Source organism: Muntiacus reevesi, chromosome 17 (genome assembly GCF_963930625.1).
Source record: "Muntiacus reevesi chromosome 17, mMunRee1.1, whole genome shotgun sequence".
In the NCBI taxonomy this organism is placed as follows: domain Eukaryota; kingdom Metazoa; phylum Chordata; class Mammalia; order Artiodactyla; family Cervidae; genus Muntiacus; species Muntiacus reevesi.
The window spans coordinates 4,303,799-4,330,789 of record NC_089265.1 but is presented as its reverse complement, the minus strand read 5'-3'; the positions used below and the strand labels follow the sequence as shown (position 1 = coordinate 4,330,789).

General features: G+C 36.7%; 1 protein-coding gene across 1 annotated transcript in view; it reads right to left on the bottom strand.

Moving 5' to 3' along the window:
- Positions 1–26,991, bottom strand: part of GALNTL6 (polypeptide N-acetylgalactosaminyltransferase like 6) — a 1,391,526-nt gene that overhangs the window by 772,778 nt on the left and 591,757 nt on the right. Inside the window, exon 4 of the mRNA XM_065908367.1 lies at positions 7,627–7,793. Coding sequence (XP_065764439.1) covers positions 7,627–7,793 — 167 coding nt within the window. The remainder of the gene's footprint in view (positions 1–7,626; positions 7,794–26,991) is intronic.

Below are 26,991 nucleotides of genomic sequence, written 5' to 3'. Positions count from 1 at the left end.
TGCCTTTATAGTATGCCAAGACCTTTTATCCTCATCTGCAAAATAAGTGTCTACTTAAAATAATTTGTCTCTACCAGGATAAAGAAAGCATTCCAATGGTCATCATGAGGGCCGTGATCCTCATGAGCATTTGTAACCCTCAGGATAAATCCCAAAACCTGGAGGGGTTATTCACTTACTCTACAGAAGAAAAGAGAGCAAAAAGATGCTAGTCTGAATTTAACAATAAAGATGGCGCTCAGCAAGGACACATACCTCTCATTAATTTGTCAGATATGTCCTTAGATTACATAGACATTTATATCATGTGAGTCTGTATTTTTAATTTAAAGGAAAGAGAAAGAGAGAGAGACTTGCTCCTTGGAAGGAAAGCTATAACAAACCCAGATAGCATATTAAAAAGCAGAGACATCACTTGGCCAACAAAGGTTCTTATAATCACAGCTAAGCTTTCTCCAGCAGTCACATATGTATGTGAGAGTTGGATCATAAAGAAGGTTGTGTGCAGAATTGGTGTTTTTGAACTATGGTGTTGAAGAAGACTCTCAAGGGTCTCTTGGACTGCACGGAGATAAAACCAGTCAATCCTAAAGGAAATCATCTCTGAATATTCATTGGAAGAACTGATGCTGAAACTGAAGTTTCAAATACTTTGGTCACCTGATGTGAAGAGCTGTCTCATTGGAAAAGACCCTGATACTGGGTAAGACTGAGGGCAGGAGGAGAAAGGGATGGCAGAGGATGAGATGGTTGGATGGCATCACTGACTCAATGCACATGAGTTTGAGCAAAGACTGGGAGATACCGAAGGACAGGGAAGCCTGGCATGCTGTAGTCCATGTGGTCACAGAGAGGCAGACACAACTCAACAACTGAACAAGAAAGAGGATGAGAAATCCTAGGAGTGCTTTGTGTTCCAAGACAGATTATATTCAAGCATATTCTGCCATTGATTAGTAGGACTCTTATTTTATGAATACAAATAGACTTTTTTATGACTTGATTTTGTGTTTTAGAATTTACAAAACATACTCTTTAGACCCTGATGCTGAGGAACATTGAAGGCGGGAGGAGAAAGGGACAACAGAGGATAAGATGCTTGGATGACATTATGGACTCAATGGATATTAGCTTGAGCAAATTCCAGGAGAGAGAGAAGGACAGAGGAGCCTAGTGTGCTGTAGTCCATGGGGTCACAAAGAGTTGGACATAACTTAGTGAATAAGGGACAACTCTAGAAATTGTCATACTGGTTTTCCTCTGATACTGATAACATACAACTATTCTACATTCATATTCATGCCCCAGAAAACAGTACCCCTCTATACTCTGGACACACTTTCAGTGACAAATGCTAAATAATCACTAAAACAGAACTGTCATTATATGGCATGACATGCAAATATCAGAAATCAATATTCTTTCTTTCAATTCTATAGCAGATGATAACAAATTTCTAAATAGAAAAGAATGCAATTGAATTTTATAAGATTTTCCCAGTTCCTGCTACTTATTAGCTTTTAATATTATATTTTGACTTTACAATGCAATTATCTTTTAACTTAAAATCTGAATAATAAATCTAAACAATTTCAAGATTGATTTAGCATGACTGGCGCTCAATAAATGAGACATAAAAATGGCTCGTCTTGCAGCCTCGTGGACTATCTGACAGAAAACCAGCACACATGCACTTTTGTTGACTGTCATCTCTGAATGTTTATATGCACTGAATGTTAGTGTCTTATTATGTAAAATAGAAGTGCATTACCAGTTTTCATCTACTTTACAATTTTTTCACACTGATGATATCTTTCAACTTTGAATAGTTGTAACACTTGTGCCTGCTGATTTGTCTGATTATGGCAACTGCCCTTAACGGTATAGTGAGTGATGGCAACTTTCCTTAATGGTATAACAGGAGAGTATTTGAGTAAAATAGAATCTGAAATTCAAGACTTGTCAATACCATTTATAAAATGACTTAAATATTTTCAGTATTTTAAAGATTTATAGAGACTTTTAACTATGTGAAGAATCTAAAATTTTGATGGTAATAGGGACCTTTAAGAAACTGCATGTGTATGTATGTGTGGGTATACACATACATATGGTGTCTGAATTTGACAAGAAAATTTTTAAATGGCTTCAAAGCAAAATAGACCAGCAAAATATTGGAAGGCACATTTGTATAACAAAGAATGAACTTTGGCTGGGGAGGCGTAACAGCAGTAACCTGAAATTCAATATAAAATTACTGTAGAATGAGTCCATAAGAAGGCACAGTAAATGTCTACAGATTTGTGAAAATTTCAACTTTTTTTCAAATAAATGTACTCACAAATGTTCCATAAAACAATGTAGAGGTAACACTATAGAATTCCCATCCCAAATGTCCCCTTACAAATGTATAAATCCAACATCAATTAAATGCTAAATAATAAGAACAAATAGAAAAATGTCATAATAGTATGGATAAGAAACAGAAGATTTCTGAAGTTAAGCTATTTATGCAGCTATATTACTCACTGAAGCATCAGTCCCAGTTCTGAGACACATGACATTTATTCTAAAACCTTAATTTTCATAAAAGTGACACAAAGATTTTGTTGAAATGAAGATTCTGGTATGTCTTGGTGAACCCTGGGGGTCTGCCAGGCTGACAAGTCTCAATGTGATCCTGATGCTGCTGGTCCAAGGACCACACTTTTTGAGGAGCGAGGAGCTATGCTTTCTGGGGAAGAGTGAATTGGATTTCATTAAGGTTGCTGATTTTGCTAAAATAGGAAGGATGGTTTCAAGCTTCCACTTTTCTTTCTAACTAGAATATGGAGAATAATAGATGTTTTGTGAATGTCAAACACTCAGCTCCCTTCTTTTTCTGTCCAGGAAGTTTGAAACAAGCAGGCACCAGTGTGTGTGTGTGTGTGTGTGTGTGTGTGTGTGTGTGTGTGTGTGTGTATGAGCATGCACGCGCACACGTGCGTGTAACTATATGTCTGTGTCTGTGCACAATGCCCAGGTCAAAGTAGTGCCCTGTCCCCGCCCCCACCTGTGTTAAGCGAAGTGTGTCAGCAACTCTCCTGCAAGTTCCCTTGGGTTGAACTTGAATTCATATAAGGGCACCAGTTTAGAGAATTCTCAGGTTCAAATACACCCCGTCTCTGAGGCTAAGCCGCAGCTTAGTTCACACATTTTAACATTTTCCATGTGGATGCTGCAAAGGTTGCCTGGAATTTGGAGATAAGCCTAGGATTAGTCTTGCTTTAAAGTTATCATGAAGCCTTGTTAGAGGCCTCAAGTTAAGTTGTTAAATGTATTTCTGAGACCTTATTAGAAAAAAAAATTGTTAACTTTGATGAGCTTCAGAAAGCAAAAACTGTGTTGGCTTTGAAATTTTACCTGCAGGCTTACACCGTCCCATGTTTATAGACAGTAGGCTTACATTCTGAGGCTAAAACAATACTCTGTTTACCAAGCTCACTGCAGAAAATATCTAAACCAAGAAGTGCTCACATGTTCCTTTTTTTTTTTTTTTAAGCATTCTGACAACTAGGTCAACTGGATAAATCCAAGTTGATTTTAAAAAATCACTTTGCAACATTTATAATGATTCTATAATTTGAAAATAGTTTATCATTTTTCTCTATTGCTATGAAGCCAGTTTTAAAGACTTCACGAGCAAAGTGACCGTATTTTCTGGAGCTATGAACTTCAAGGGGTGTTACGTCATGCCACTAACATGGCTCTGTCTATTCAGGTGTAGCTATTCTATTGACCTGCAAGAAATAAAAGAGAAAGCAGTAATGTTGGATTAAGTCTTGCCAAAATGTCATCACCTGCATCTAAAGGACGTTAGAGAATATTCAGAAGAGCTGTAGGGCAAAGCTGTTAAAATGTATACTAAAAAGACCTGGAGCTAGAATGTATTTCTGAAAATAAACACGAAGTATAATTTTTCAGAAATAATTTCCTGAAGGAGAACAAAACATCCCCTATATTTTCTTGCACTTACGATTTGTCTAGAATACTTGATTTTTAAAGAATTGGTGGGAGAAAAAACCTTCTGATTTCTGAGTTATACCAAAAAAATCATAAAGTATAATAGCTTTTAAAAATATTGCTATAAATCATATCTAACTAATAAGCAGAGAAAACGTCTTTGTCTTTGAGACCCCGTAAATATGAGATGCCTGGGGATATCTTCCTCTTCTTCTACTAATAAAAACAATCCTGAACGAGTTTTGATGAACATTAAGGTCACAGACATAATTTAGGAAGATGATATGCTCTATTTATCCTCTTCGTGCTGAAATTCTAAAATTTATATTTTTTTCTTCAATATCTGTAAAACTACCTGCTTATTGGTAAAACTGGATTTTTTTTAATGTTAATGCAGTACTAATTTTTCTACCATGTTAAAAATGACTACAATTTGTCTTCATATGCCTTCTATGAAGGTAGGACTCTGATTTCACCTGGGGATGGTGGGGGGACAGATAGATGTGTGGGTGGATGGATGGACAGATGACAGAATGATTGATTGATTCAATTTTGTGCAAATGATTTGATTAAATTGAGAGGATGGCCTTACAAAAGTATGGAGAAAATTGATGCTGTTTTTCAGGACGGTATTTGGTGAGGAGTAGCCAGAACCTGAGAACAGTTGTTCTCCTATGGAGCACAGTTCCTTTATCAGCCACGGCGGGCTCCATCACCACCTCCCTGGATAACTCAGATGACTAAGCATCACTTAGCCGCTTTTGATAAAGAAATTTGAGACTCCAAGAGGTTCATTTACCCAAAGTCAAACAGTTCATTGTTGGTATGAGGATTGTAACCTGTGTTTATTATTTTGATTTTCTAGACTTCTCACAATTCAGAAAGTGAGTGATGCTTTTAAACACCAATATTTTTATCAGATGAGACTCTGTAGTGGGAAACAAAAATTTGAAAGGAAGGTTTCTCCTGTTCCATACACCAGGGATGCCCACAAACCCTAACATTCTATCAGGTGGGATTCTGTAATCTGAAACAACAATTTGAAAGAAAGGCCTCTCCTATTTCATAAGCTTTAGAATTATGATATAATATAAAATATTATTAAGGTGTTTTTATCATGTCTTTCAAAGTTTACTCTTACACATATCATCAGACTGTGAAATGAAAAGCAATATTCCCTAAAACTTCCCCTTTTGAAAGTTTAATGATTATAAAATAATACTTTCCACTTGATTGCTCCCAGGAATAGAATGACCAAAGGAAAGATTTACAAAAGCAATAAAATAATTGTTAGGGGAAGCACACTGACTGAACCTGCCCACCCTGTCCAGGCGCCACAGTAACCATTTACATGAGTTGTTTTACCACAGGAGGTCTTGGTAAGGAACATGCAACTAATAAGCCACCACCAACCAGAAGAGTTTGGGAAAGGTCAAAAAGAGAGCCCATATGCCTGACCCCCTCCCAGAATCCTTCTTGCTGGCATCCATCTTGGCTGAACAAGGCGTGCACCGCCAGGATGAACTCTGAGTCAGAATGATTGGCTAAAGACAACCCGGAAACTAATCCCACCACCATAAATCTGAGGCTGGGAGCCCCATGGCAGAGCTGTTCTCCTTACCCTACTGCTTCCCCTCCCACCACCCCTAGCCCCCGGGCACCCTTTCCCAATAAAATCTCTTGCTTTATCAGCACATGTGTTCCTCGGACAATTTATTTCCAAGTGTTAGACAAGAGCCCAGTTTCAGACCCTGGAAGGAGTCCCCCTTTCTGCAACATAATTATTCTCCTTAAAAATGCCCACTAGGAAAGTTAAAATCACCACCACACTCCCAGATAACACTATTCGTGTTGTTTCACTTCATGAAAAGCAATGACATGGACTATCCTGAACACACTTCTTTTCCAGGAACATTCTATGTAGAAGGGATTGTCCATCAGAGCTGCTACTATACAGGGATTTGAAAATCCAGACCACTCTTTTCTTCCTCTTAAAGGACTTTCCATTGGAAAGCACCTTTGAGAGATATTCAACAAAAAAATTCTCTACAAATCACTTACTGCTAGCAAGTGTCTCCTCTCTATTATCCTCAGGTCAAAATGCTGTTGTTGGACATAGTTTACCAAGACAAAACTAATTATGCAGAAAATTCTCTACAGATGGACTGTCTTATTTCACTTGGTACCAGTCAACCAAAAAATACCATTTATTTGGTGATGTACCTACCATCCCAGATCTTTACTCACTTTTTCATTCTTTTATTTAAAAGCAAAGTTTTAGCTTTAACAGATGAAATGTGGATTTTCATTTGCACATGAAATGTGCAATGGCCACTTTGAAACAAGTAGCCTCAATTAAAATAAAAAGAAGTGTCTTTGTTATTTAAATTAATTTTAATGAATACATTTAATTTTAAGTATTTCTTAGATACTTATTTAATACATATTTACCTAAGCAATGCAAGGCAAAAGGTACTTTGAAATCAACTTGAATTACCAAGTTCATAGTTTAGTATTTACAGAACAACAGACAACTTTCTTTTGTCACATAAACTTCAACACATACAAATAGACCATGAATCCTGAATCAGTATTTGAAGTGAATCATCGCAGACAAAATCATTACAGAAATCTCAAAGCTAACACACCAAGTGGTTTTACTTCTATAGAATTTTTAAGCACTACGAAGAATAGATTTCTGTGTACAAATGAAATTTCCCAACCTTCAATAATTCATCGAAACTCAAGATGCATTCTCTTGTAAGACAGGAAAAATACACAAACTTGATTACTGCCATTCTTACACACACACACAGTATAGTTAAACCAAACTCTTTCATGCAAAGAAACAGAAGGTAGATGAATATCTTTAGAAAAAGTTTCTGCCTGTCCACCAGCCAAGATAGAAAGATTTTACTTATCCTGTAGTATTAACAATTCCTGTATTTAGAGCAAATATGATTTATCAAATCCTAAACTCAAGAAACTTTCTATAATCGTATTCCCCTGACTTATAAACCAAATTGTGTTCATCAGAGTAGTAAAAAAACAGTAAAACGATGCTAAATTTTCTAATACTCTGCACTCCAGGCCTTTTTGCTGTTACTGTTCAGATACAGTACAATAACTAAAATCACCAAGTCAAAATATTTCCTTGTGTTACTTACCATTTCCAGTATTTATGAAATAAAAGAAGCATAGCCTGGAGAAACCATCTTGCTGGTAAACAGCAGAGCAGATCTTTTTCACAAATGGGAACAGGTTTTACAGTTCTCCTGGAACATATCACCATTCATATGTACTCACCATATTTCACAGTGTTTTTTCTGAAGCTGAAGATAGAGCTTAAGACATTCTGCCAACACCTGTCTCATTCACAACAGAAATGCAATATACATTTCTTTCAGATACCCCAAATGATGCCAATAACTTATTCATTTCGTTTTGCATTTGGCCAACATTTTACAAAATCACAACATCGCAGCACAGACAAAACTTCATAATCACCTTTCAGATAGAATCAGCAAGAAGCCATTGCAATAATCATCTGCCTTATTTTAAAAGCCTGTAACGATTATGCAGGTGATAACAGAATCACATAAAATGGTATCAACAATGACTTACCTCTATCACTGAAGTCATCAACCAGGATGATTTCAGCGATCAGACTCTCCGGGGTCCGGTTGATGATGCTGTGTATGGTCCGCAGGAGGGAAGTCCAGCCTTCGTTATGGAATGGGATAATGATGCTGGTGTTTGGCAGCCTTTCCAGGTACATCTTGTGCTTACAGCTGGAGTTGAAAGAGGAGGGCAAGGCTATGTGAGATGCAAAACGGTAGTACATTTTATATTGTCTGACCAATTAATGTTACCAGACAACTGGGAAAATGAGACTTTGCCTAATGATTGCCCAGCCAGAGCTTCTACATCATTATAGCTACTCTACCCATTCTTGGGATATATTAATGATTCCCTTTCACATCCACTCTCTCTCTCTCTTTTTTTTTTTTTTTTGAATGTGTCAATTTCACATTTATTCAGTTACAGATAATGTGTCTCGACTCAACAAGATTAAATAATAAGAAGCTCTGTTGGACTATAAAACCAGATGAATAGTTTATTCCAGTGATTCTTGATCAATTTTGCCATAATTTCCTCAGCTATGACCTCCTTTGTATATTGACTTCATCTATGCTTTTATATACCAGTGGCTCAAAAAGAAGGTAAGAATTGCACTGAAATGTCATGCTCTTGTTAATATATATTTTCTCTATTGCTATCTAATAGTAATAAGGACAAATTTTATGTATTAACATCATTTCCATTGAGCACATGGTTAATGTTTGGGTGGATTTCTGGGAAGTTTTGGAAGTTTAACTTCTGTAATATTTATGCCCAAATAATCAGTTAAAGTTGGGTTATGTGTCCATGGCTGGGCAGTGTTTAAGACTCTAGGGGAGAAAGGAGACTTAAAGTGAAAGAAGTGAAAATTTAATCTTAAATAATCATATACTGATGCAACCTCATGGTTGAGACTACAGTGAGATTCAAATCATGACACTATGACTTTCCTTACGAGAACTATAGAGATCTCATATTTCTGTTATCACTGTGAAGTAATCTGAGATGCCAAATAGGAAGTAGGTTTTAACTCTGGGCATAGTTACGAGCAATTTAGTATATGTCATGGCTATGCTTTCAATATTCTTGATTTATTTAAGTAATTTATAAATAGGGCAGAAAACTGGGTCTCAAATCTCATTTAATTTTTAGTTCAGCATTGGTCATACTTGCCCAAGCTTTATGAAGGATAATGAATTCACTTGTTGGTGAAATATTTGAGTTATTTTAAAAATGATACAGAATGAACTTTTAATCAGTTACCAAAATTCAGTGATTTTCCTGATATGGACAGCCTGAAGACAAAAAAGAGAGCAAAAATCTGGAAACAGACATAGTTTCTGCTTAAAAGCAAGAATATCTAATAATTTGTCTTTTGCCAGAAATGGCTACTATTTAATTTAGATGAGAAAACAAACAAAGTATAAATTTTGAAGCATGAATAGTTTCAACCAGTATGCATAGAAACATACCAGAATATTCAAGACATTACCTACAATATGTTTTTAGTCAATTATTTCTATACTTTATTTTACTATGATCTCAATAGGATAACTTAAATATCACTGCGGGTATAAAACAGATCTTGTCTTATGGTTTCAGATGACAGAATATTAGTATAATGCATTTAAAGAAAAAAATTAACTATCCTGGAAGTTACAATAAAATGACATATTTTTAGACACAAAATTTAAATATAAAAATATAAGCATTTCTTTCTATCTTGTCACTTTATTATCACTTTATTTGATCTCAGATTTTAAAAATTGTAAAAATATTTATAAAAATGGTAGATTTCAATGTTTTCAAATACAATTGAGAGAGCTAGGAAAAAACCATCAAAATGATACCATGAAATGGGCATAAAAGCCCTATAAAAGACATGCTCCTAAAAGAACCAGGGCTTCCCTGGTGGCTCAGTGGTAAAAAATCTGCCTGCAATGCAGGAGACCCATGTTCGATCTCTGGGTCAGGAAGATCCCCTGGAGGAGGGAATGGCAATCCATTCCAGTATTCTGACCTGGAGTATTCCATGGAGAGAAGCCTGGCAGGTTAAAGTTCATGGGCTTGCAGAGAGTCAAACACAACTGAGTGGCTTTCACAAAGGAACATATTCCTTTTAGGGATAACATAAAATGATTTTAAAGAGCAATATATGAAGCATACATGTCAGTGTTTTCCAAGAGTATAGTGAGATGGGTGCTTTCACATATAAAGCACAGAGATGGAAAAGAGTGCTAAAGGAATTCAGTGCATCTTGCCATAATTACAGAGAGTTATCCATTCAACAGGGCTTCCTTGGTGGCTCAGAGGTTAAAGCATCTGCCTGCCATGTGGGAGACCTGGGTTCGATCCCTGGGTTGGGAAGATTCCCTGGAGAAGGAAATGGTGACCCACTCCAGTATTCTTGCCTGGAGAATCCCATGGATGGAGGAGCCTGGTAGGCTACAGTCCATGGGGTAGCAAAGAGTCGAACATGACTGAGTGACTTAATTTCACTTTCACTTTTCATCCATTCAACAAAGCCAAAGACCTGAGACAAATGTGTTTTCCTGTATCAACATTCAGCTCAGTTCAGTTCAGTCGCTTAGTCGTGTCTGACTCTTTGTGACCCCATGGACGGCAGCACACCAGGTTCCCTTGTCCATCACCAGCTCCTGGGACTTGCTCAAAATCATGTCCATCGAGTCAGTGATGCCATCCAACCATCCCACACTCTGTCATCCCCTTCTCCTCCTGTCTTCAATCTTGCCCAGCATCAGGGTCTTTTCCAGTGAGTCAGTTCTTCTCATCAGTTGGCCAAAGAATTGGAGCTTCAGCTTCAGTATCAGTCCTTCCAATGAACACCCAGGACTGATCTCCTTTAGGATGGACTGGTTGGATCTCCTTGCAGGCCAAGGGATTCTCCAGAGTCTTTTCTAACACCACAGTTCAAGAGCATCAACTCTTTGGAGCTCACCTTTTTTTATGGTCCAATTCTAATATCCATAAACGATTACTGGAAAAACCATAGCTTTAACTATACAGGCCTTTGTCAGTAAAGTAATGTCTGCTTTTTAATATGCTGTTTCTGTTGGTCATAGCTTTTCTTCCAAGGAACAAGCATCTTTTAATTTCATGACTCCAATCACCATCTGCTGTGATTTTGGAGCCCCAGGTCATAAAAGCTGTCACTGTTTCCATTGTTCCCCCATCTATTTGCCATCAAGTGATGGGACCAGATGTCATGATCTTAGTTTTTTGAATGTCATACCTAACAATGCTCTGGGAATGTAACTGATATTCCCATGAGGAAAATTATTCTTTTAACATTTAGAGGAGATATTGTACACATTGCTTGCTTGTTTGTTAAATAAGAGCTGTATTCAGAGTAATACACTATAGCAGGGTTCCCAACCCCTGGGCCATAGACCAGTTCATGTTAGGACCAAGCTGCACAGCAGGAGATGAGCAGTGGGCAAGTGAAGTTTCTTCTGTATTTACAGCTGCTCCCCATTGTTTGCATGACCTTCTGAGCTCTACCTCCTCTCAGATCAGTGGTGGCATTAGATTCTCATAGGAGCACGGACCCTACTGTTCCTGAATCATTCCAAAACTATCTCCCTCATCTCATCCATGGAAAAATTGTCTTCCATGAAACCAATCTCTGGTGCCAAAAATGTTAGGGACCACAGCCCAAAAGCAATCAGTAGGCTTTGGGATTTAAAGGTACATTTAACAGCTATATATAATCCATTCAGAAAAACAGGCAGACTTGTGAGGATGGGCAAGAAAGCCATTGCTCATAAAAATATTTTAAGTAATTTCTATATGTGTGAGCTCAAAATACTACCATACAAGGGATGTGAAAGTATCTTTTTGTTCATTTGTGTGTCCAGTTCACAATGATTTGCTGTTGGCTTACCCCTAGCCAGGATGCAAAGTGGAGATAAAACAATGAATGAACCCCAGTTTCTGACTTTAAGGTATTTATGTTAATAATAGGAGATACAAAATGGTAAAGACGCAAAGATTTAAAGGGGAATTGATATGTAGACATGTACAAGCATTTGAGAGTGGGGCCCCTGAATCAATTCATAAAGTACTGCAGAAATGCAAGTGAGAGTTAAAAGGGGCCTGCAAAAGACCAGTTTGAGATATATTTAGGAAAATAATTGACATGACTTAGTAACTGTCTAGGAGAAACAATTATGGAGGAGCCCCATGTTTTGGACATGGTTAACTGATGTATGAAATACAGATGGATGTAACAACACAGTGCGTGAGGGACATCTGAGTGCTCCAAGACTTGAGGGAAAAGATGAATTCAGTTTTGACCACATTAAGTTTGAAGTGTCAAAATGATATCGAGTTGAACATGAAAACAGATTCTTTGCTCCCTGTCCTGATTGCTCATTTCTGTTCTCCTCCAGCCTTAAAAGACCCTAATTCTTTCAATTCTGGTATATGCGAGACAGCAAAAGAGACACAGATGTAAAGAATAGACTGTTGGACTCTGTGGGAGAAGACGAGGGTGGGATGATTTAAGAGAATAACATTGAAACATGTATATTATCCTATGTGAAATAGATTGCCAGTGCAGGTTCAATGCATGAGGCAGGGTGCTCAGGGCTGGTGTACTGGGATGACCCTGAGGAATGGGATGGGGAGGGAGGTGGGAGGGGGGTTCAGGATGGGAGACACATGTACACCCATGGCAGATTCATGTAAATGTATGGCAAAAACCACCACAATATTGTAAAGTAATTAGCCTCCAATTAAAATAATTTAAAAAAGACCTTAATTCTAGGAACGAGATTCACTCAGCAACTCAACCTAACTCCTGACTTACGCTCTCCTGAATGTACATTATGTATGCCTTGTCTAACCCGCTGATTGTTTTTCTAGATAAAAAGAAGTAAGGATGAAGAATAAAGTAGTTAAAAAATGACTAGCTCTCTACCCCAGGAGCCCCTTTAGCAATCCTGCAGGCAGATCACACAGGCAAGATAACATCAGAAGAGATGTTCACGCAATGGAGAATGATCAGAATCCAACATCCTGCTCTGATGATTCACTGAGATTCTTCCCCATTTCTCCTTTTAAAACTGGTCATGGCCAAGCAGAATCTTCAGAGTTGGTCTCTGGACAAATCCACCTTCTCCTCAGACTGCTGACTTTACTGATTGAAGCACCTTTCCTGTCTACTCATACTTGCCTCTCAAATGATTGACTTTTGAGCAACTGAACCTGAGTTCAATAACAAACACAGCAGTGATATATGATGTAACAATTAGCTGTCTATGTATGCACATGTGTGTATGTGTATCTACCTATCATCTATGTGTCTACTACCTATAATCTATTATCTAATTATTTATCATCTATCATCCATGTATCTATCCATCTATCCACTCACCCATTTATCCATCCATCCATCCATCCATCTATCATCCCTCTATCTAACATCCATCTATCTATCTATCCATCTATTTAACATCTATCTAAATATCTATAGTTTAAATAAAGATCTGATTTACTGGAAGCACAAGTTGATGAGTAACAGCTCCAGCATTGGTGCCAGAGCATCACCACCGTCTCTACAGCATCACCATCCTAGTACTTGCCAAGTTGGTCTTACCATAAGTACCAGCAGACAGTCAACAGAGTGGTTTCATCTCTGATATAAGGCAGATCAAAAGTTCCGTGGCAAATGCATGCCCTAGAGCAAGTGTCAGCCAATGAAGTTGGGAAAAAAGCCATTCTATAGTGAAGCATCTCTGCGGTGTTTTCTGTATCATCTCCACGGTTTTCCAGGAAGATGGAGCCTCAGGTGCCCACAGAGATAAGCGTCAGGATGGGGATCTTCGGCTGATTTCCCTTCCCTGTCTTCTCTCTTCACCCTCCTTACCCAGGAATACTCTGTGATTATATCTTTAAAACTACTGCAGTCAGATTGTGTCTCAGAGTCTACTTTAGGGGAAACCAGTCTGAAACAATCAGCCTGCCAATGTAGGAGGCACAGAAGACTTGGGTTTGGTCCCTGGGTCAGGAACATCCCCTGGAGGAGGAAATGGAAACTCACTACAGTATTCTTGTCTGGAGAATTCCATGGACAGAGAAGCCTGGCAGGCTACAGTCCACGGGGTCACAAAGAGTTGGACATGGCTGAGCATGCACCCACATTACATTAAAAATAGCCTTAATCTAATAAGTAGATTATTAGTAATAAAGTTACCTTCTTTATATAGATGCCTGTAATTTTTTTCAATGAGACCACACTGAAAACTCACTCCTTATGATTATTCCTCAAATATTGAAAAATCACATTTTATACATTAGACTATTGAGGTTTAAATGTGACTTTGCCACGTGTGTGAAAATGGGTCAGTTATTTAACTTTTATAAGACTAGTTTTCTCATGTGCAACAATATACAAGCAAAAAAAAATTATAATTTATTCACAATTTGTGAAAGAGAATTAAATTAGATAATCCATACAAAGCACTCAGTACAGTATTATATTGGATAATAGTTTTTTAAGATTATATGTTGCTGTTATTGTTGCTTTTTTAAAAAATATTTTTTTTTGATGTGGAATTGAGTTTGTTCTCATATTGCTTCTTTTTCATGTTTTGGTTGTTTGGCCACGAGGAATGTGGGATCTCAGTTCCCTGACCAGATGTTGAACCCACATCCCCTACATTGGAAGGTGAAGTCTTAACCACTGGATCATCTGGGAAGTCCACCGTTGCCTTAACAGTTGTTATTTTATCTGTCAAGTCCTCTGTGAAAAATGCTAGGAAACAAGGAGACAGGAACTGCGTGAAAGAAAGTGAGAGACACATGATAAAAGATGAATAAATTAGAGTTTCCTCCCTTAAGGATTCACAGACCAGTGGACGGATACATAAAATGATTAGGCCCAAATGAGACAAGGGACATAATAGACGGCACGCAGGCACGGAAGAGCCTGCAGGAAGTATTACTAACTTTGTCTGAAAGAATTAGGGATGTCTTTATAGACGAGCCTGTATGTGGAAAACAGATCATGGAGGATCTTGAAAGTGATTCTAAGAAATCTGGACATTAGCCTGCAGTCAATGTGAAGTATTTCTCATACTGTTAATGATGGGGAAGACAGGATAGTGTTTATAATTCCTCTGACATGTGGGTAAATGATGCACCGAGACAGCAAAGATGAAAGGAAGAAAGTTTAGAGATTGTAATAGCTTGGGCAAAAATAATGAGGGTGGTGATCTGATTTTTATGCTAAGGAAAGCCAGCCTGTTTGTGGTGGTGCCTGAACTGATTAAATCACATTTAGTCATTCCAGCATTTAAGCTGCTCCAAAGGAAACTGAATTCATTCTCAAAATCGGCCACTGCATTGGCCAAGCTATTGTTCAGATGACCACTTCTCATTATTACTAGACATATTGAAGCATATCCAGGATTTTATTAAGAATCTGCAAGCTGTGTGTTTTAGATTTAACTTCAAGCCAAACTGGGAATGGGAAATTTGTGAAATGAGAAGACAATGTGGTAATATGGAACTGTGCTGAAGAAATAAGTAAAATGAAGTCAGACACAATTTATATATTTATGGATAGGTAGCAAATTTATATAAAGAAAAAGGGATAATTTAAAATTGTTGTATTAAGTTTATAAGACTATGGATGAAAATGCTGTTATTATTGCATTTAATATTGTTGTATTATTTTAAAATAAGCCTTTTCATAAAATTAACTTGGAGAGTAATAATGGCTCAGAAATGAGGACATCTCTTTAAGTAACACTTTATCTAAGTGAATGGAAAAACAAATCTTTAAATTTAAATGGACCAAAGAGACAAAAGAAATAAATTCTTAAGCTACTTGTGAGAAATGACAAATCTTAAAGGCATTTTTAAAAGTTGATTAAAAACCTAATTAGTCTGTAAACCATTCACAGTAATGAAAATAAAACTGAATAAAATATTTCTCACGCCATTCTGTTTCCGCAAACAAAGCATATATGTTTTCTGAAATTCACTATTGGCATTTAATAACAGAGCAATTTAAAGATATATTTAACAACATTGTTTATTATAGGCATACTTAACCACCATTCTTTTATAGTTATATTAATTTATCTTTCCAATTTCACTGGTTTTACAAAAAGCAGTTCTTTAACAAATAGGAATAAACCATTTTTTAAAAAAAAATTAGAGATATGTGATTTAAGTACCTGACTTATTTGTAATTTTTTTTTGTCTGAAAAAGATATTTTATTGTCCATGCAACAACATCAGCCTTTATACTGTGAGTGTTTAGGTAAACATGCATTTAAGGTTCTCAAAGCTTTCATATTTTCCTCACATCGTCTAAACACACTTTCTCATGCCTAAGGTTGAATATTTAGTTTTGGACACAATGGCAAAACCTCCATTTTATAGATTCAGACACTTAGACTGCAAGATTTGAGTAGAACATTTGAGTGAAAGCATTTGAACATTTTACTCCTTAGATCACTCCATTAGCTTATCTAAAGTTATCATTTTATTGGATTTTTTCTGTTTATGTTAAGTAGATCAGTTTGGATGTTATGTTATGGTATGGTATGGTATGGTATGGTATGGTATGGTAATAAATAACTCCCAATCCCAATGGGTCAGAAAAATGAACATTCTCTCTCTGTGTCTTCTGCCTATTTATCGCTAGTTGGCTAGAGAGTCTCTGCCTGAGGTCACTGGCACCACCCGATGTTTTGACCATTGTCAATCACTGTGCCTGAGGTTAGTTAGAACAGTGGTGGGTCTCAAGCTGGATATTAAATGGTCTGTCTCTAAAATGACAGTTCCTTCTGCTTACAAATCACTGGCCAGCACTAGTCACATGGCAGGAGGGCCCAAGAAGTGCAATTTTATAGACAGTGCAAAACAATTATAGCCAGAAATACTTGGAATGAACATGACCATCCTAGTCTTCTGCCTTCTTTAAAATAAAAAGGGAAATAGGAAAATGGAAACTACCTGTTATATTACATTACATGGAAATATTAAAGAAATTCAGTTTCTTCACAGACCAAAAAAGAAAGATATGATCTTTAAGATATTTAAGGTTTCCCATCTTCAGAAGCATAGTTGCAATCTCATTTTTAGAACTACAACCACACTTAAGGTATCATCAAGTTTAGTCCTTCATTTAATTAAGATTTGAGACATTTAGAGTTTTAGAGAATTAAACAAAAATTATTTTAACAATAAAACAGGTAAAACAGTGTACTGGGTGAAGAGTGATAAAATTATGGGGTACTTGACACAAAGAGTTTAAAAATTTTTGAAAGATATTTATAACTCACATAGCTAGGGAGTAGAGAGCAAAGAAATGGAATCCAACACTCTTCAGTTCTGATTACATAATATTTTGGACATGCCATTCTATGATTGACTTTTTAAGACATCTTTATATTAATCCAATCCATTAAATTATATAAATACTGTAATATTTTAAAGTGAGGTAGGCAATTACTCCACTAGATCAAACATTTTTGTGAAATATGTAATCTATTATCCCACAAATACTCTAGAAGTAAGCCATTTAATAATATATATAAAGAAATACCTATGACAAAAATTTATGACAAATTATCATTTGAATACAGACTCTAAGAAGGCCTGGACAACTGAACCAGTGGGCTATCTGGACTACTAGATTACACTAGTAGTGGAAGGAAAGAAGTAGACATTGTGTCCCCTATATCTAATATTTCTCTATTAGTTTTGTATATTTTAATAAAGACAGAGAGTTTTGCAACTTCCAGGTAATATTATTTCTGGCTAAGGGTATCAGTGGGATTTCTCCTTTTAACCAAGAAGGAGTAACATGGGGGGCTTCCCAGGTGGCTCCTGACAACGCAGGAGATGCAGGAGACCAGCGCTTCGTCCTTGAGTCTGCAAGATCCCCCGGAACAGGAAATGGCAACTCACGCCAGTATTCCTGCTTGGGAAATTCCACCTACAAAGGAAACCTGGTGGGCCACAGTCCATGGGGTTGCAAAGAGTGGATATGACTGAGTACAAGCACAATGGAGTAACACAGAAATCCTTATTCTTCCACTTGACCACCTAAACAACTATAGTAAAAATATGAAACAATGGTTTTCAAGACATTGGCAAAAAAATATAGAAATTCTTCAGGAAGAGGAAGCAAACATGTCCCTGTGCTTATACTCTAGAGTGAAATTCTAGGCAGAAGTTAGGAGAAACTCAGGTCTACCCAAGTGATCTCCCTAAATGGTAGAAATGAAGCCAGGAATCTAGAGTTATCAAGGTATGCAAGAGTTTGCAGGAAAGAATGGTATAGAAAGAAAACCTAGGCAATCTACAGAGTCCCCTTGAATCTTCAGCAGAGTATAAATCGGCACATGTGTGTAAAGATATAACCTTGAACTGAGGGATGAACCACCAGAAAAGATTAAAGGGATCAGTAACTCATATAGGGCATGAAATAATTCTTGTTCTCAGCAGGCATGATGAAAAAACTTGTATCTCAAGGAGAATAACATAGAGTATTGGAAAAAGGGTTAGAAAGGATGGAGAATTAGTCCTAAAAACAGTTACAGTTCAAAGAAAGCTTCAGAGCTATACTTAGCGGTATCAAACTGTTTCTAAGTAACTACATTATATCATAGGGAAAATGCTCAGTTACACTTATAGGAATATCAAAATATTTTACACCCTAAAAAATAAAATTCAAACATCTGACAACCAATAAAAACTACAAACCATTCAAAGAAGCAAGAAAACAGGAACCGAAAATGAAGCAGAAAATCACTAAGTGAAATTGACACAAATATTAAGGATGTTAGAATAGGGAATGATATTAAACTTGTTATTACAGCTGTTTTCCAAACATTCAAGAGGACAAAGGAATACTTGAACATACTAAAAGACACAGAAGAAGATAAAAATAACCAAATATAACTTCTAGAGATTAAAACTACACTATCTGAGATGAAAACTACATTGGATAAAATTTAAGGCAGATTAGATATTGTAGATGAACAGATCCCTAAACTTGAAGACATGGAAAGAGGACTCTCCAAAATGAATAAAACAGGGTAAAAGAAAGTCTTAACAGAAAATGAACAGAGCATCAGTAGTGTGGAAAACTTCAAAAGGCCTAATATGTGTCTAATTAAAGTATCAACAAGAGAAGGTAAAGGAGACAGAAAAAGTATTTGAAGACAGATTTGAAAGTTTTTGAGATTTAATGAAAATGTGAAGCACTAAGCTTCAAAAAGGTACATGTAATCTGGGTACAAGAAACATGAAGAAAGTCACATTAATGTCTCTCATAATTCAGCTTTTAAAAGCACTGATAAAGACACAATCTTGAAAGCAACCAGAGAGACACAGAAGTAGAGAAGAAACTTATTGATACAAAATGGAGAAGGGAGAGGGGGGATGAATTAAGAGCTTGGGAGGGATGTGGGAGGGGGGTTCAGGATGGGGAACACATGTAAACCCATGGCTGATTCATGTCAATGTATGGCAAAAACCACTACAAATATTGTAAAGTAATTAGCCTCCAACTAATAAAAATAAATGTGAAAAAAAGAGCTTGGAATTGACACACACGCACACACACAGTACACACAGACATGCACACACGCACACATACACATACATGCACACATGCATGCACATACACACACATTCACACACATGCGTACACACACACACACAGAGTACTGACACCACGCATAAAACAGGTAACTGATGAAAGCTCCTGTGTAACACAGTGAGCTCTGCTCAGCGCTCTGAAGTGACCTGAGTGGGAAGGGAATCCAGAAAGCAGGGGAGGCGGGTATATGTTCACGTGCAGCTGATTCAGTTGTCTACGCAGTAGGAACTAACACAATACTGTAAAGCAATGATAGCCCAATAGAAATTAAATAAAAAAATAAATAAAAGCAACCAGAGGGGGTTAAAAAAGATACGTAAGTGTGGGGGGAAACCTGTAAGAGTGACCGCAGACTTCTTGTTAAAAATAATTCAAGATAGAAAGATAGTGGGGGGGGGGTACTTTGAGTACAGAAAAGAAAATTTAAAATGAGGAAAAAAACAATCTAGTTTTCTTTAGTCAATGAAAATACATTTTAAAAAAACAAAGGTAAAATAAACTTTTTTCAAACATACAAATATTGAATTAGGCTTGGGCTTCCCTTGTGTCTCAGCAGGTAAAGAATCTGTCTGCAATGCAGGAGACCTGGGTTGGGAAGATCCCCTGGAGAAAAGGATACTCACTCCAGTAATCTGGCCTGGAGAATCCATGGACTGTATAGTCCATGGGGTCGCAAAGAGTCAGACAGGACTGAGCAACTTTCACTTTCACTACATATATCAGGAGACCTCCAAAAAAGTAAACATTGCAGGGAGCTCTTTAGAACAATATATTAAGTGGAAATCTATATCTAGACAAAACTAAAATAATTAATTGCAATATAAAGAAATTTTGTGGGCACCCTTAGAGGGGCCACCACATGGCACAAACTCTTATACTAAGTAGCTCTGTTGCACAAGTTCTATGTCAGCAAATGCAACTAAGAGAGCCAGGGCTTGCTTCCCAACGCCCACAGTAAGGCAGGCCAGCAGTGCTGGACTCGTCACCCTGATACAGCTCAAGTGTATAGCAGAGCTTCCAAGACAGACCAGTTTCCTCTAAGGAACAAGATAAGTAAGTAGGTTACTTTTATTTAACATCATTCCACTACTTCTCCTCAAGGAGATTAGGCCAGATAATGAAGTGAAAGGCATTCAAACAGGAAAGAAAGAATTAAAACTATTTCTACATGCATATGACATGACATTATATATTCTAAACAATACACACATGCAAACATACACTTGCATAAACATCCATGCAAACAAATTAAAACAATCTCAGTAAAGTTACAGAATACAAGCTCAAAATACAAAATCAAATATACTTCTACAGATAAGCAATAAATAGGTTAAAATAAAAGTAAGACAACTGTGTTATTTACAATACCATGAAGAAGAATAAATTACTTAGGAAAGCACTTAACAAAACAAGTTCAAACATATGCTGAAAACTGCAAATATTTATTGAAAGGAATTAGAGGGCTGTCTAAATAAATGGAACCACATCCCAGGCTTTGGATCAGAAAACAATATCAAGATGGCAATATTCCCCAATGTACAGATTCAACACAATTCACATAAAAATCCCAGGTGTCTCTTTTTGTGACAAATGGATTCTAAAATTCATTTGGTTATACTGTAATCCTGCTTATTTAACTAATATGCAGAGTATGTCGTCTGAAATGCTGGGCTGGTTGAATCACAAGCTGGAATCAAGATTGCTGGGGGAAACCTCAGATATGCAGATGATCCCACTATAATGGCAGAAAGCGAAGAGGCACTAAAGTCTCTTGAGGAGAGTGACAGAGGAGGGTGAAAAAACTGACTTAAAACTCAACTTTCAAAAAACTAAGATCATGGCATCTGGTCCCATCACTTCATGGCACATAGCTGGGAAGCAATGGAAACAGTGACAGACTTTATTTTCTTGGGCTCCAAAGTCACTGCAGGTGGTGACTGCAGCCATGAAAGTAATAAAAGACGCTTGCTCCTTGGAAGAAAAGCTATGACCAACTTAGACAGCACATTAAGCAGAGACATTACTGACAAAGCTATGGTTTTTCCAGTGGTCATGTATGGATGTGAGAGTTGGACCATAAAGAAGGCTGAACGCTGAAGAATTGATGCTTCTGAAATGTGGTGCTGGCGAAAACTCTTGAGAGTCCCTTGGACAGCAAAGAGATCAAATCAATCAATCCTGAAGGAATTGACCCTGAATATTCATTGGAAGGACTGATGCTGAAGCTCCAATACTTTGGTCACTTGATGTGAAGAGTCAACTCATTGGAAAAGACCCTGATGCTAGGAAAGATTGAAGACAAAAGGAGAAGGGGCGGTAGAGGATGAGATGGTTAGATAGCACCACCAACTCAGTGGACACGAATTTTGGCAAACTCTGGGAGACAGTGAAGTACAGGGGTCCCTGGCAGGCTGCAGTCTACAGGTCACAAAGAGTCGGACAGGACTCGTGACTGAACAACAACCAAAAATGTGTTGTGAAGTCCATTGCATTATCCTTAGATTCATATGCTGATGTCTTAGTCTCAGTATATCAGAATGTTTACTGTATTTAGAGGCAGGGGCTTTAAAGAGCTAGTTAAGTCATAATGAAGTCATTAGGGTGAACACTAAATCAACAGGAATGGTATTTTTAGGAGACAAGAAGTTTGGGCACAGACCTTGACAGAAGACCAGGTGAAGACACAGAGAGACGTGCGTTAGAAGGTCTCAGAAGAAACTAAACCTGCTGACATCTTGACCTCAGACTCCAGCATCCGGAATCATGAGAAAATAAATTTCTGCTGTTTAACTTACACAAAAAAAGAATTTTGTGGTCAAATAATAAAATTACTATTCTATTTTAGTTAAATCATTTTAAAAGATAATTGATCAGTCTATAGAAAAAATAAAAGCAACATATTTTGACATTTATAAGTTGAAACAAAATATATGCCAACAAAAGCAGAAAGGTCAGAAGTATAAAAATGGATGCATACTGTTGTATGATTCTTATACTGCAAATGAAGTCATATAATATTACTTAAGGGAAGACCATGATTCGTTATGTTATATTCCATCAGCATAAATGCAACCACTAAAATAACAAAGCATAAATAAAGTGAATGGTTTTGAATTATGGGTCTTATAGATAGTAAGAATATAATCAACATTTGCTAGACTGAAATGAATTGATTTGAAAACTTGGATTAAAAAAAGAATCACACATATACACACAGTGCATAGTTATATCTGTGATGCTCTCACAAAAAACAGATTAAATAGAATGACAAAATTTGAAATTATTTCAAAGGAAGTTAGAGGAAAGAGAGAAAAGTCTTAAAGGTCTTTAAGAACTCAGCATTATTTCAGTGATATTTTGAAGAGCAAAGCAGTGTTGTATATTACAGCAAACTGCATCACTAACTATATTGAATTTATTTATTTATTTATTTTTCCATTTATTTTTATTAGTTGGAGGTTAATTACTTTACAATACTGTAGTGGTTTTTGCCATACATTGACATGAATCAGCCATGGATTTACATGTGTTTCCCATCCTGAACCCCCTCCCGCCTCCCTCCTCATCCCATCCCTCTGGGTCTTCCCAGTGCACCAGCCCCGAGCACTTGTCTCATGCATCCAACCTGGGCTGGTGATCTGTTTCACCCTTGTGCTTCTTACAGCCCTGCATTTCATGAATTCATTGCCCTTTTTCTTTCTGTTTTAAAACACTGAATTATAGATTAGAATTATTTCACTTTAAGAACTACTTTAAGTATAAAATGAGAAAAAAACATTTAATTTTTATTTAAAATATTTTCTAATTTCACTTGAAACTTCTTTTATGACATATTGATCTTTTAGAATTGTTTTAAATTTCCAATTGTATAAATACTATCCTATCTTCCTGTTGATAATTTTTAATTTAATTTTATTATGATCAGAGAACATCCTCTATAAATCTACAGTCTTTTAAAACTTGTAGTCTTAGTTTTATGACCCAGGATATGGTTTGACTTGAAGAGTGTTTCCTGCACACTTGAGAAGAATATATATTCTGCTATTTCTGGGTTGGGTATTTGAGTTTCTTTTCATGTTTCTCCTTTTCTGCATTCTTTGGATTATTTTTACACCTTTTATTACTTGACTTCAATGCATCCACTGTGATTCTGATGTTATCTTGGGCTTTCCCAGTGGGGTGGCTCAGCTCTAAAAGAATTCCCTTGCAATGTAGAAGATGCTTGAGACAGGGGTTCTATCCCTGGATCAAGAAGATCCCCTGCAGGAGGGCATGGCAATCCACTCCAGGATTCTTACCTCCAGAATCCCATGGACAGATGAGGCTGGCAGGCTACAGTCCATGGGGTCACAAAGAATAGGACATGATTGAAGTGACTGAGCATGCAGGTATGCATTGTATAATATTCTAATGGTAGCTTTAGGGATTAAAATACTTGTCATGCTTCAAGTCAATTTAGAATTAATATTGTACCTACTTCATTTTAATATGGAAATCTTATTACCATATAGGTCTCTCTACACTCTTATGCTGCAGTTGTCTTATTTTTATGTACACTGAAAACCACCATAAAATAGTGTATTTTCATTTTCAACTGTCAAACATGTTTTAAGGAATTCAACAACTCAGTGCTATTTTGAATTCTCAGGCCCTTTCCTCACCCCACTATTGTTTTTTTTCCCCCAACAATGTCAATTAGGTGGGCCATACGTCTTCTTCAGAATCCAGAATAATATTGCAGACTTTTAATTACAAGCATCATATATTTTATAGCTCTAGTGATAGTCAGATATTTTGCTTAATTTTGTGACATTTTCACTTGAATTTTCAAGGAAATTTTATGTTTCCTCTAAGAGTCAAGCTTTTGGCATAGTTATGTTTATAGATCTCATTTCTATAGCATGAATGTCTGTTGGAAGTTTAATGATACCATCCTTTCATGATTGACAATAATACCTGGGATTTCCTTCTTGGTGGATTTTGTTCTTCCTTAGAGATATTTTCTTGGGATTTAGAAATTTTATTAATCCACTCAAAATACTAAATTTTGAAATTTGACAGTATAATTGATTTCTTTTTTATACTTATTTTCCCAGATGATTGATTTGAAAAATTTTCTTAATTTACACACTTAAAGCTATGATTGCTTATAAACACTACTTTAATTGTAAAGAACATAAATAAGCTTTGGTCTTTCACTATCAAATATATTTTCATTATTAATAAGTTCAAGTATATTTTTTATACTAATAAGTTTCATTATCATTCCATTTGAAATACTTTTTAATTTCTATGATTCCACATTTGACCTGTGGGTTATTCATAAAAGCGTTATTTGATTTCTAAATATTTGCAGCTTTTCTGCATATATTATTTTTATTGACTGTTAATTTAAGTTTGATTGGAGAACATATTCAGGATTAATTCAATCTATTGAAATTTATTAAGAGTTGTTTATGCACAGATGTAGATCTAGTTGGATAAACGTTCCATGTGGAACTGAGAAAAAATTATTATACAATTATTGAATGTTACATTCAAAAAATGTAAGTAAATTAAGCCAGTTTATTGATTTTGTACAAACACCCACATCTCTCATGTGAAACATGTAACACTTGGGACATTTTTCATGTAATGTTAAATGTGCTATTAGTCATGATAGTAACACAGAGGCATGGGGTTATACTTTGGGCCCACATTCTAAATGGTTAAGATTTATTCTGTTTTGTGATGATCATGAAAATTCTCTGAAATGGAAATAAAGAGTGTGTCTACCCAGTTGCAGTCAGTTTCACTTGGATCAGTCAATTTCACTAGTTCGTATGTGAGAGGGAAATCACTGCATGACGCTGCAGATTGTTTGATCTCGTGCGTTAATGCGTGCATGCTCAGTCCTGTCCCACTCTTTGCGACCCCATGGACTGTAGCCCACCAGGCTCCTCTGTCCACGGGCTTCTCCAGGAAAGCATACTGGAGTGGGTAGCCGTTTCAAATACAATTTCGTTGTGTTGTGGGTTTTTTGGACCTTTAGATCACCTTTGCATATAGATACGAGAGCCAGTTTTCAGCACCTTGGACACACCCTGAATTAAAAACTCATTACCTTACTCTGTCAAAAACCTGTAAAATGTCTTTACTGATAGATGACAATTCAGACAATCCTGTGAGGTCTGTTTTAAACAGATACTCTAAACAAGATTATCAAAATAGCTAAGTGTATTATTGCTAGTAAACTACAATTTATTTTTTTTAAATTTTATCAAAGGAACCACTCACATTTAGAAAGGAGAGACAGCCTCTTTATTTTCTTTTAACTTTTCGCCACTGTATAATTTCTTGCAAAGCCATTTTGATTCAGCTAAAGTTCTCTCAGCCTCGTTCTCAATCGCCAAAGAATAAAATGTCAACTGGCATCTGGCTACTGACAAGCAGACCATATAGCATATCGGTATAAGTCATTTTCAAGCGACCAATTTACATAGTAATTGTTTTAATGTCAGCTTATTCAATTTTCAATGGCTGGCTTTAGTCACACTGTTTTTCTTTTCTAATCTTGCCATGCCAGTTGGGTTTGATAAAGCAGTGATAACTGGTAATTTATTTGCCTTTGACAGGCCTGGAAAATTAGATTGGATTGTTGAATATATGTGTGTTTGAAGGTACAGGAGGGTAATCACTGTTTATTATTTATTCGGGAACTTTTAAAAAATTTGTTTATTTTTTAGTTGAAGGATAATTGCATTACAGAATTTTGTTGTTTTCTGTCAAACATCAACATGCATCAGCCATGGGGAACTTATTTTATAAATTAATTATTTATAGGGTACTATTCCCTGGTGGCTCAGAGGTTAAAGTGTCTGCCTCCAGTGTGGGAAACCTGGGTTTGACCCCTGGGTCGGGAAGATCCCCTGGAGAAGGAAATGGTAACCCGCTCCAGTATTCTTGCCTGGAGAATTCTGTGGACAGAGGAGCCTGGTAGGCTACAGTCCATGGGGTTGTAGGGTTGGACACGACTGAGCGACTTCACTTTCACTTTCTTTCTATGATTACTACTTTACTATAAGATGATATTTTATGTCTGTCCTAAGGAATAAAAATAGTTTGTTTACGCAGCTGTGTGTTTACTGTAGCTCTGAGGCAGAAACATAGTGACCACAGAAGTGGAGGCCAGAGAGGGGCAGAAACCAACAGGAAGTCTGGTAGGTATTTTGAGCAGAAGGGAGGATTTATGATCAGCCCTGGTTTTCAAGGCTCACTCTAGCTCACTCTGTTGAATGGATTGGACAGGAGCAATAGAGAGTGTGTTATGAGGTTATCCTAGGATTTTACTTCTGAGATGAGGGGCTTCCCTGGTGGTCCAGTGGTCAAGACTTGGCCTTCCAGTGTAGGGAGTGAAGGTTTGATTCCCCGTCAGGGAACCAAGATCCCACATTCCTCACAGCAAAAAACCAAAACATAAAACATAAGCAATATTGTGACAAATTTGATAAAGACTTTAAAAATGGTTTCCACCTTAAAAAAAAAAAAGAGAGAGAGAGAGAGATGATGGTGGATGTAGCTGAGTCCAAGGGAAGGGATGCCTTCCAGACTCTGACTCTGTATTTTAGAGATGGAATTAACAGGCCTTGGTGGATGAGGTTGGCAAAGAGAGTAAATAAAATGATGAAACTGAGGGCCAGTACAGAGCATCATTGGGCTGTAACATCTAGTCATCATGGAGC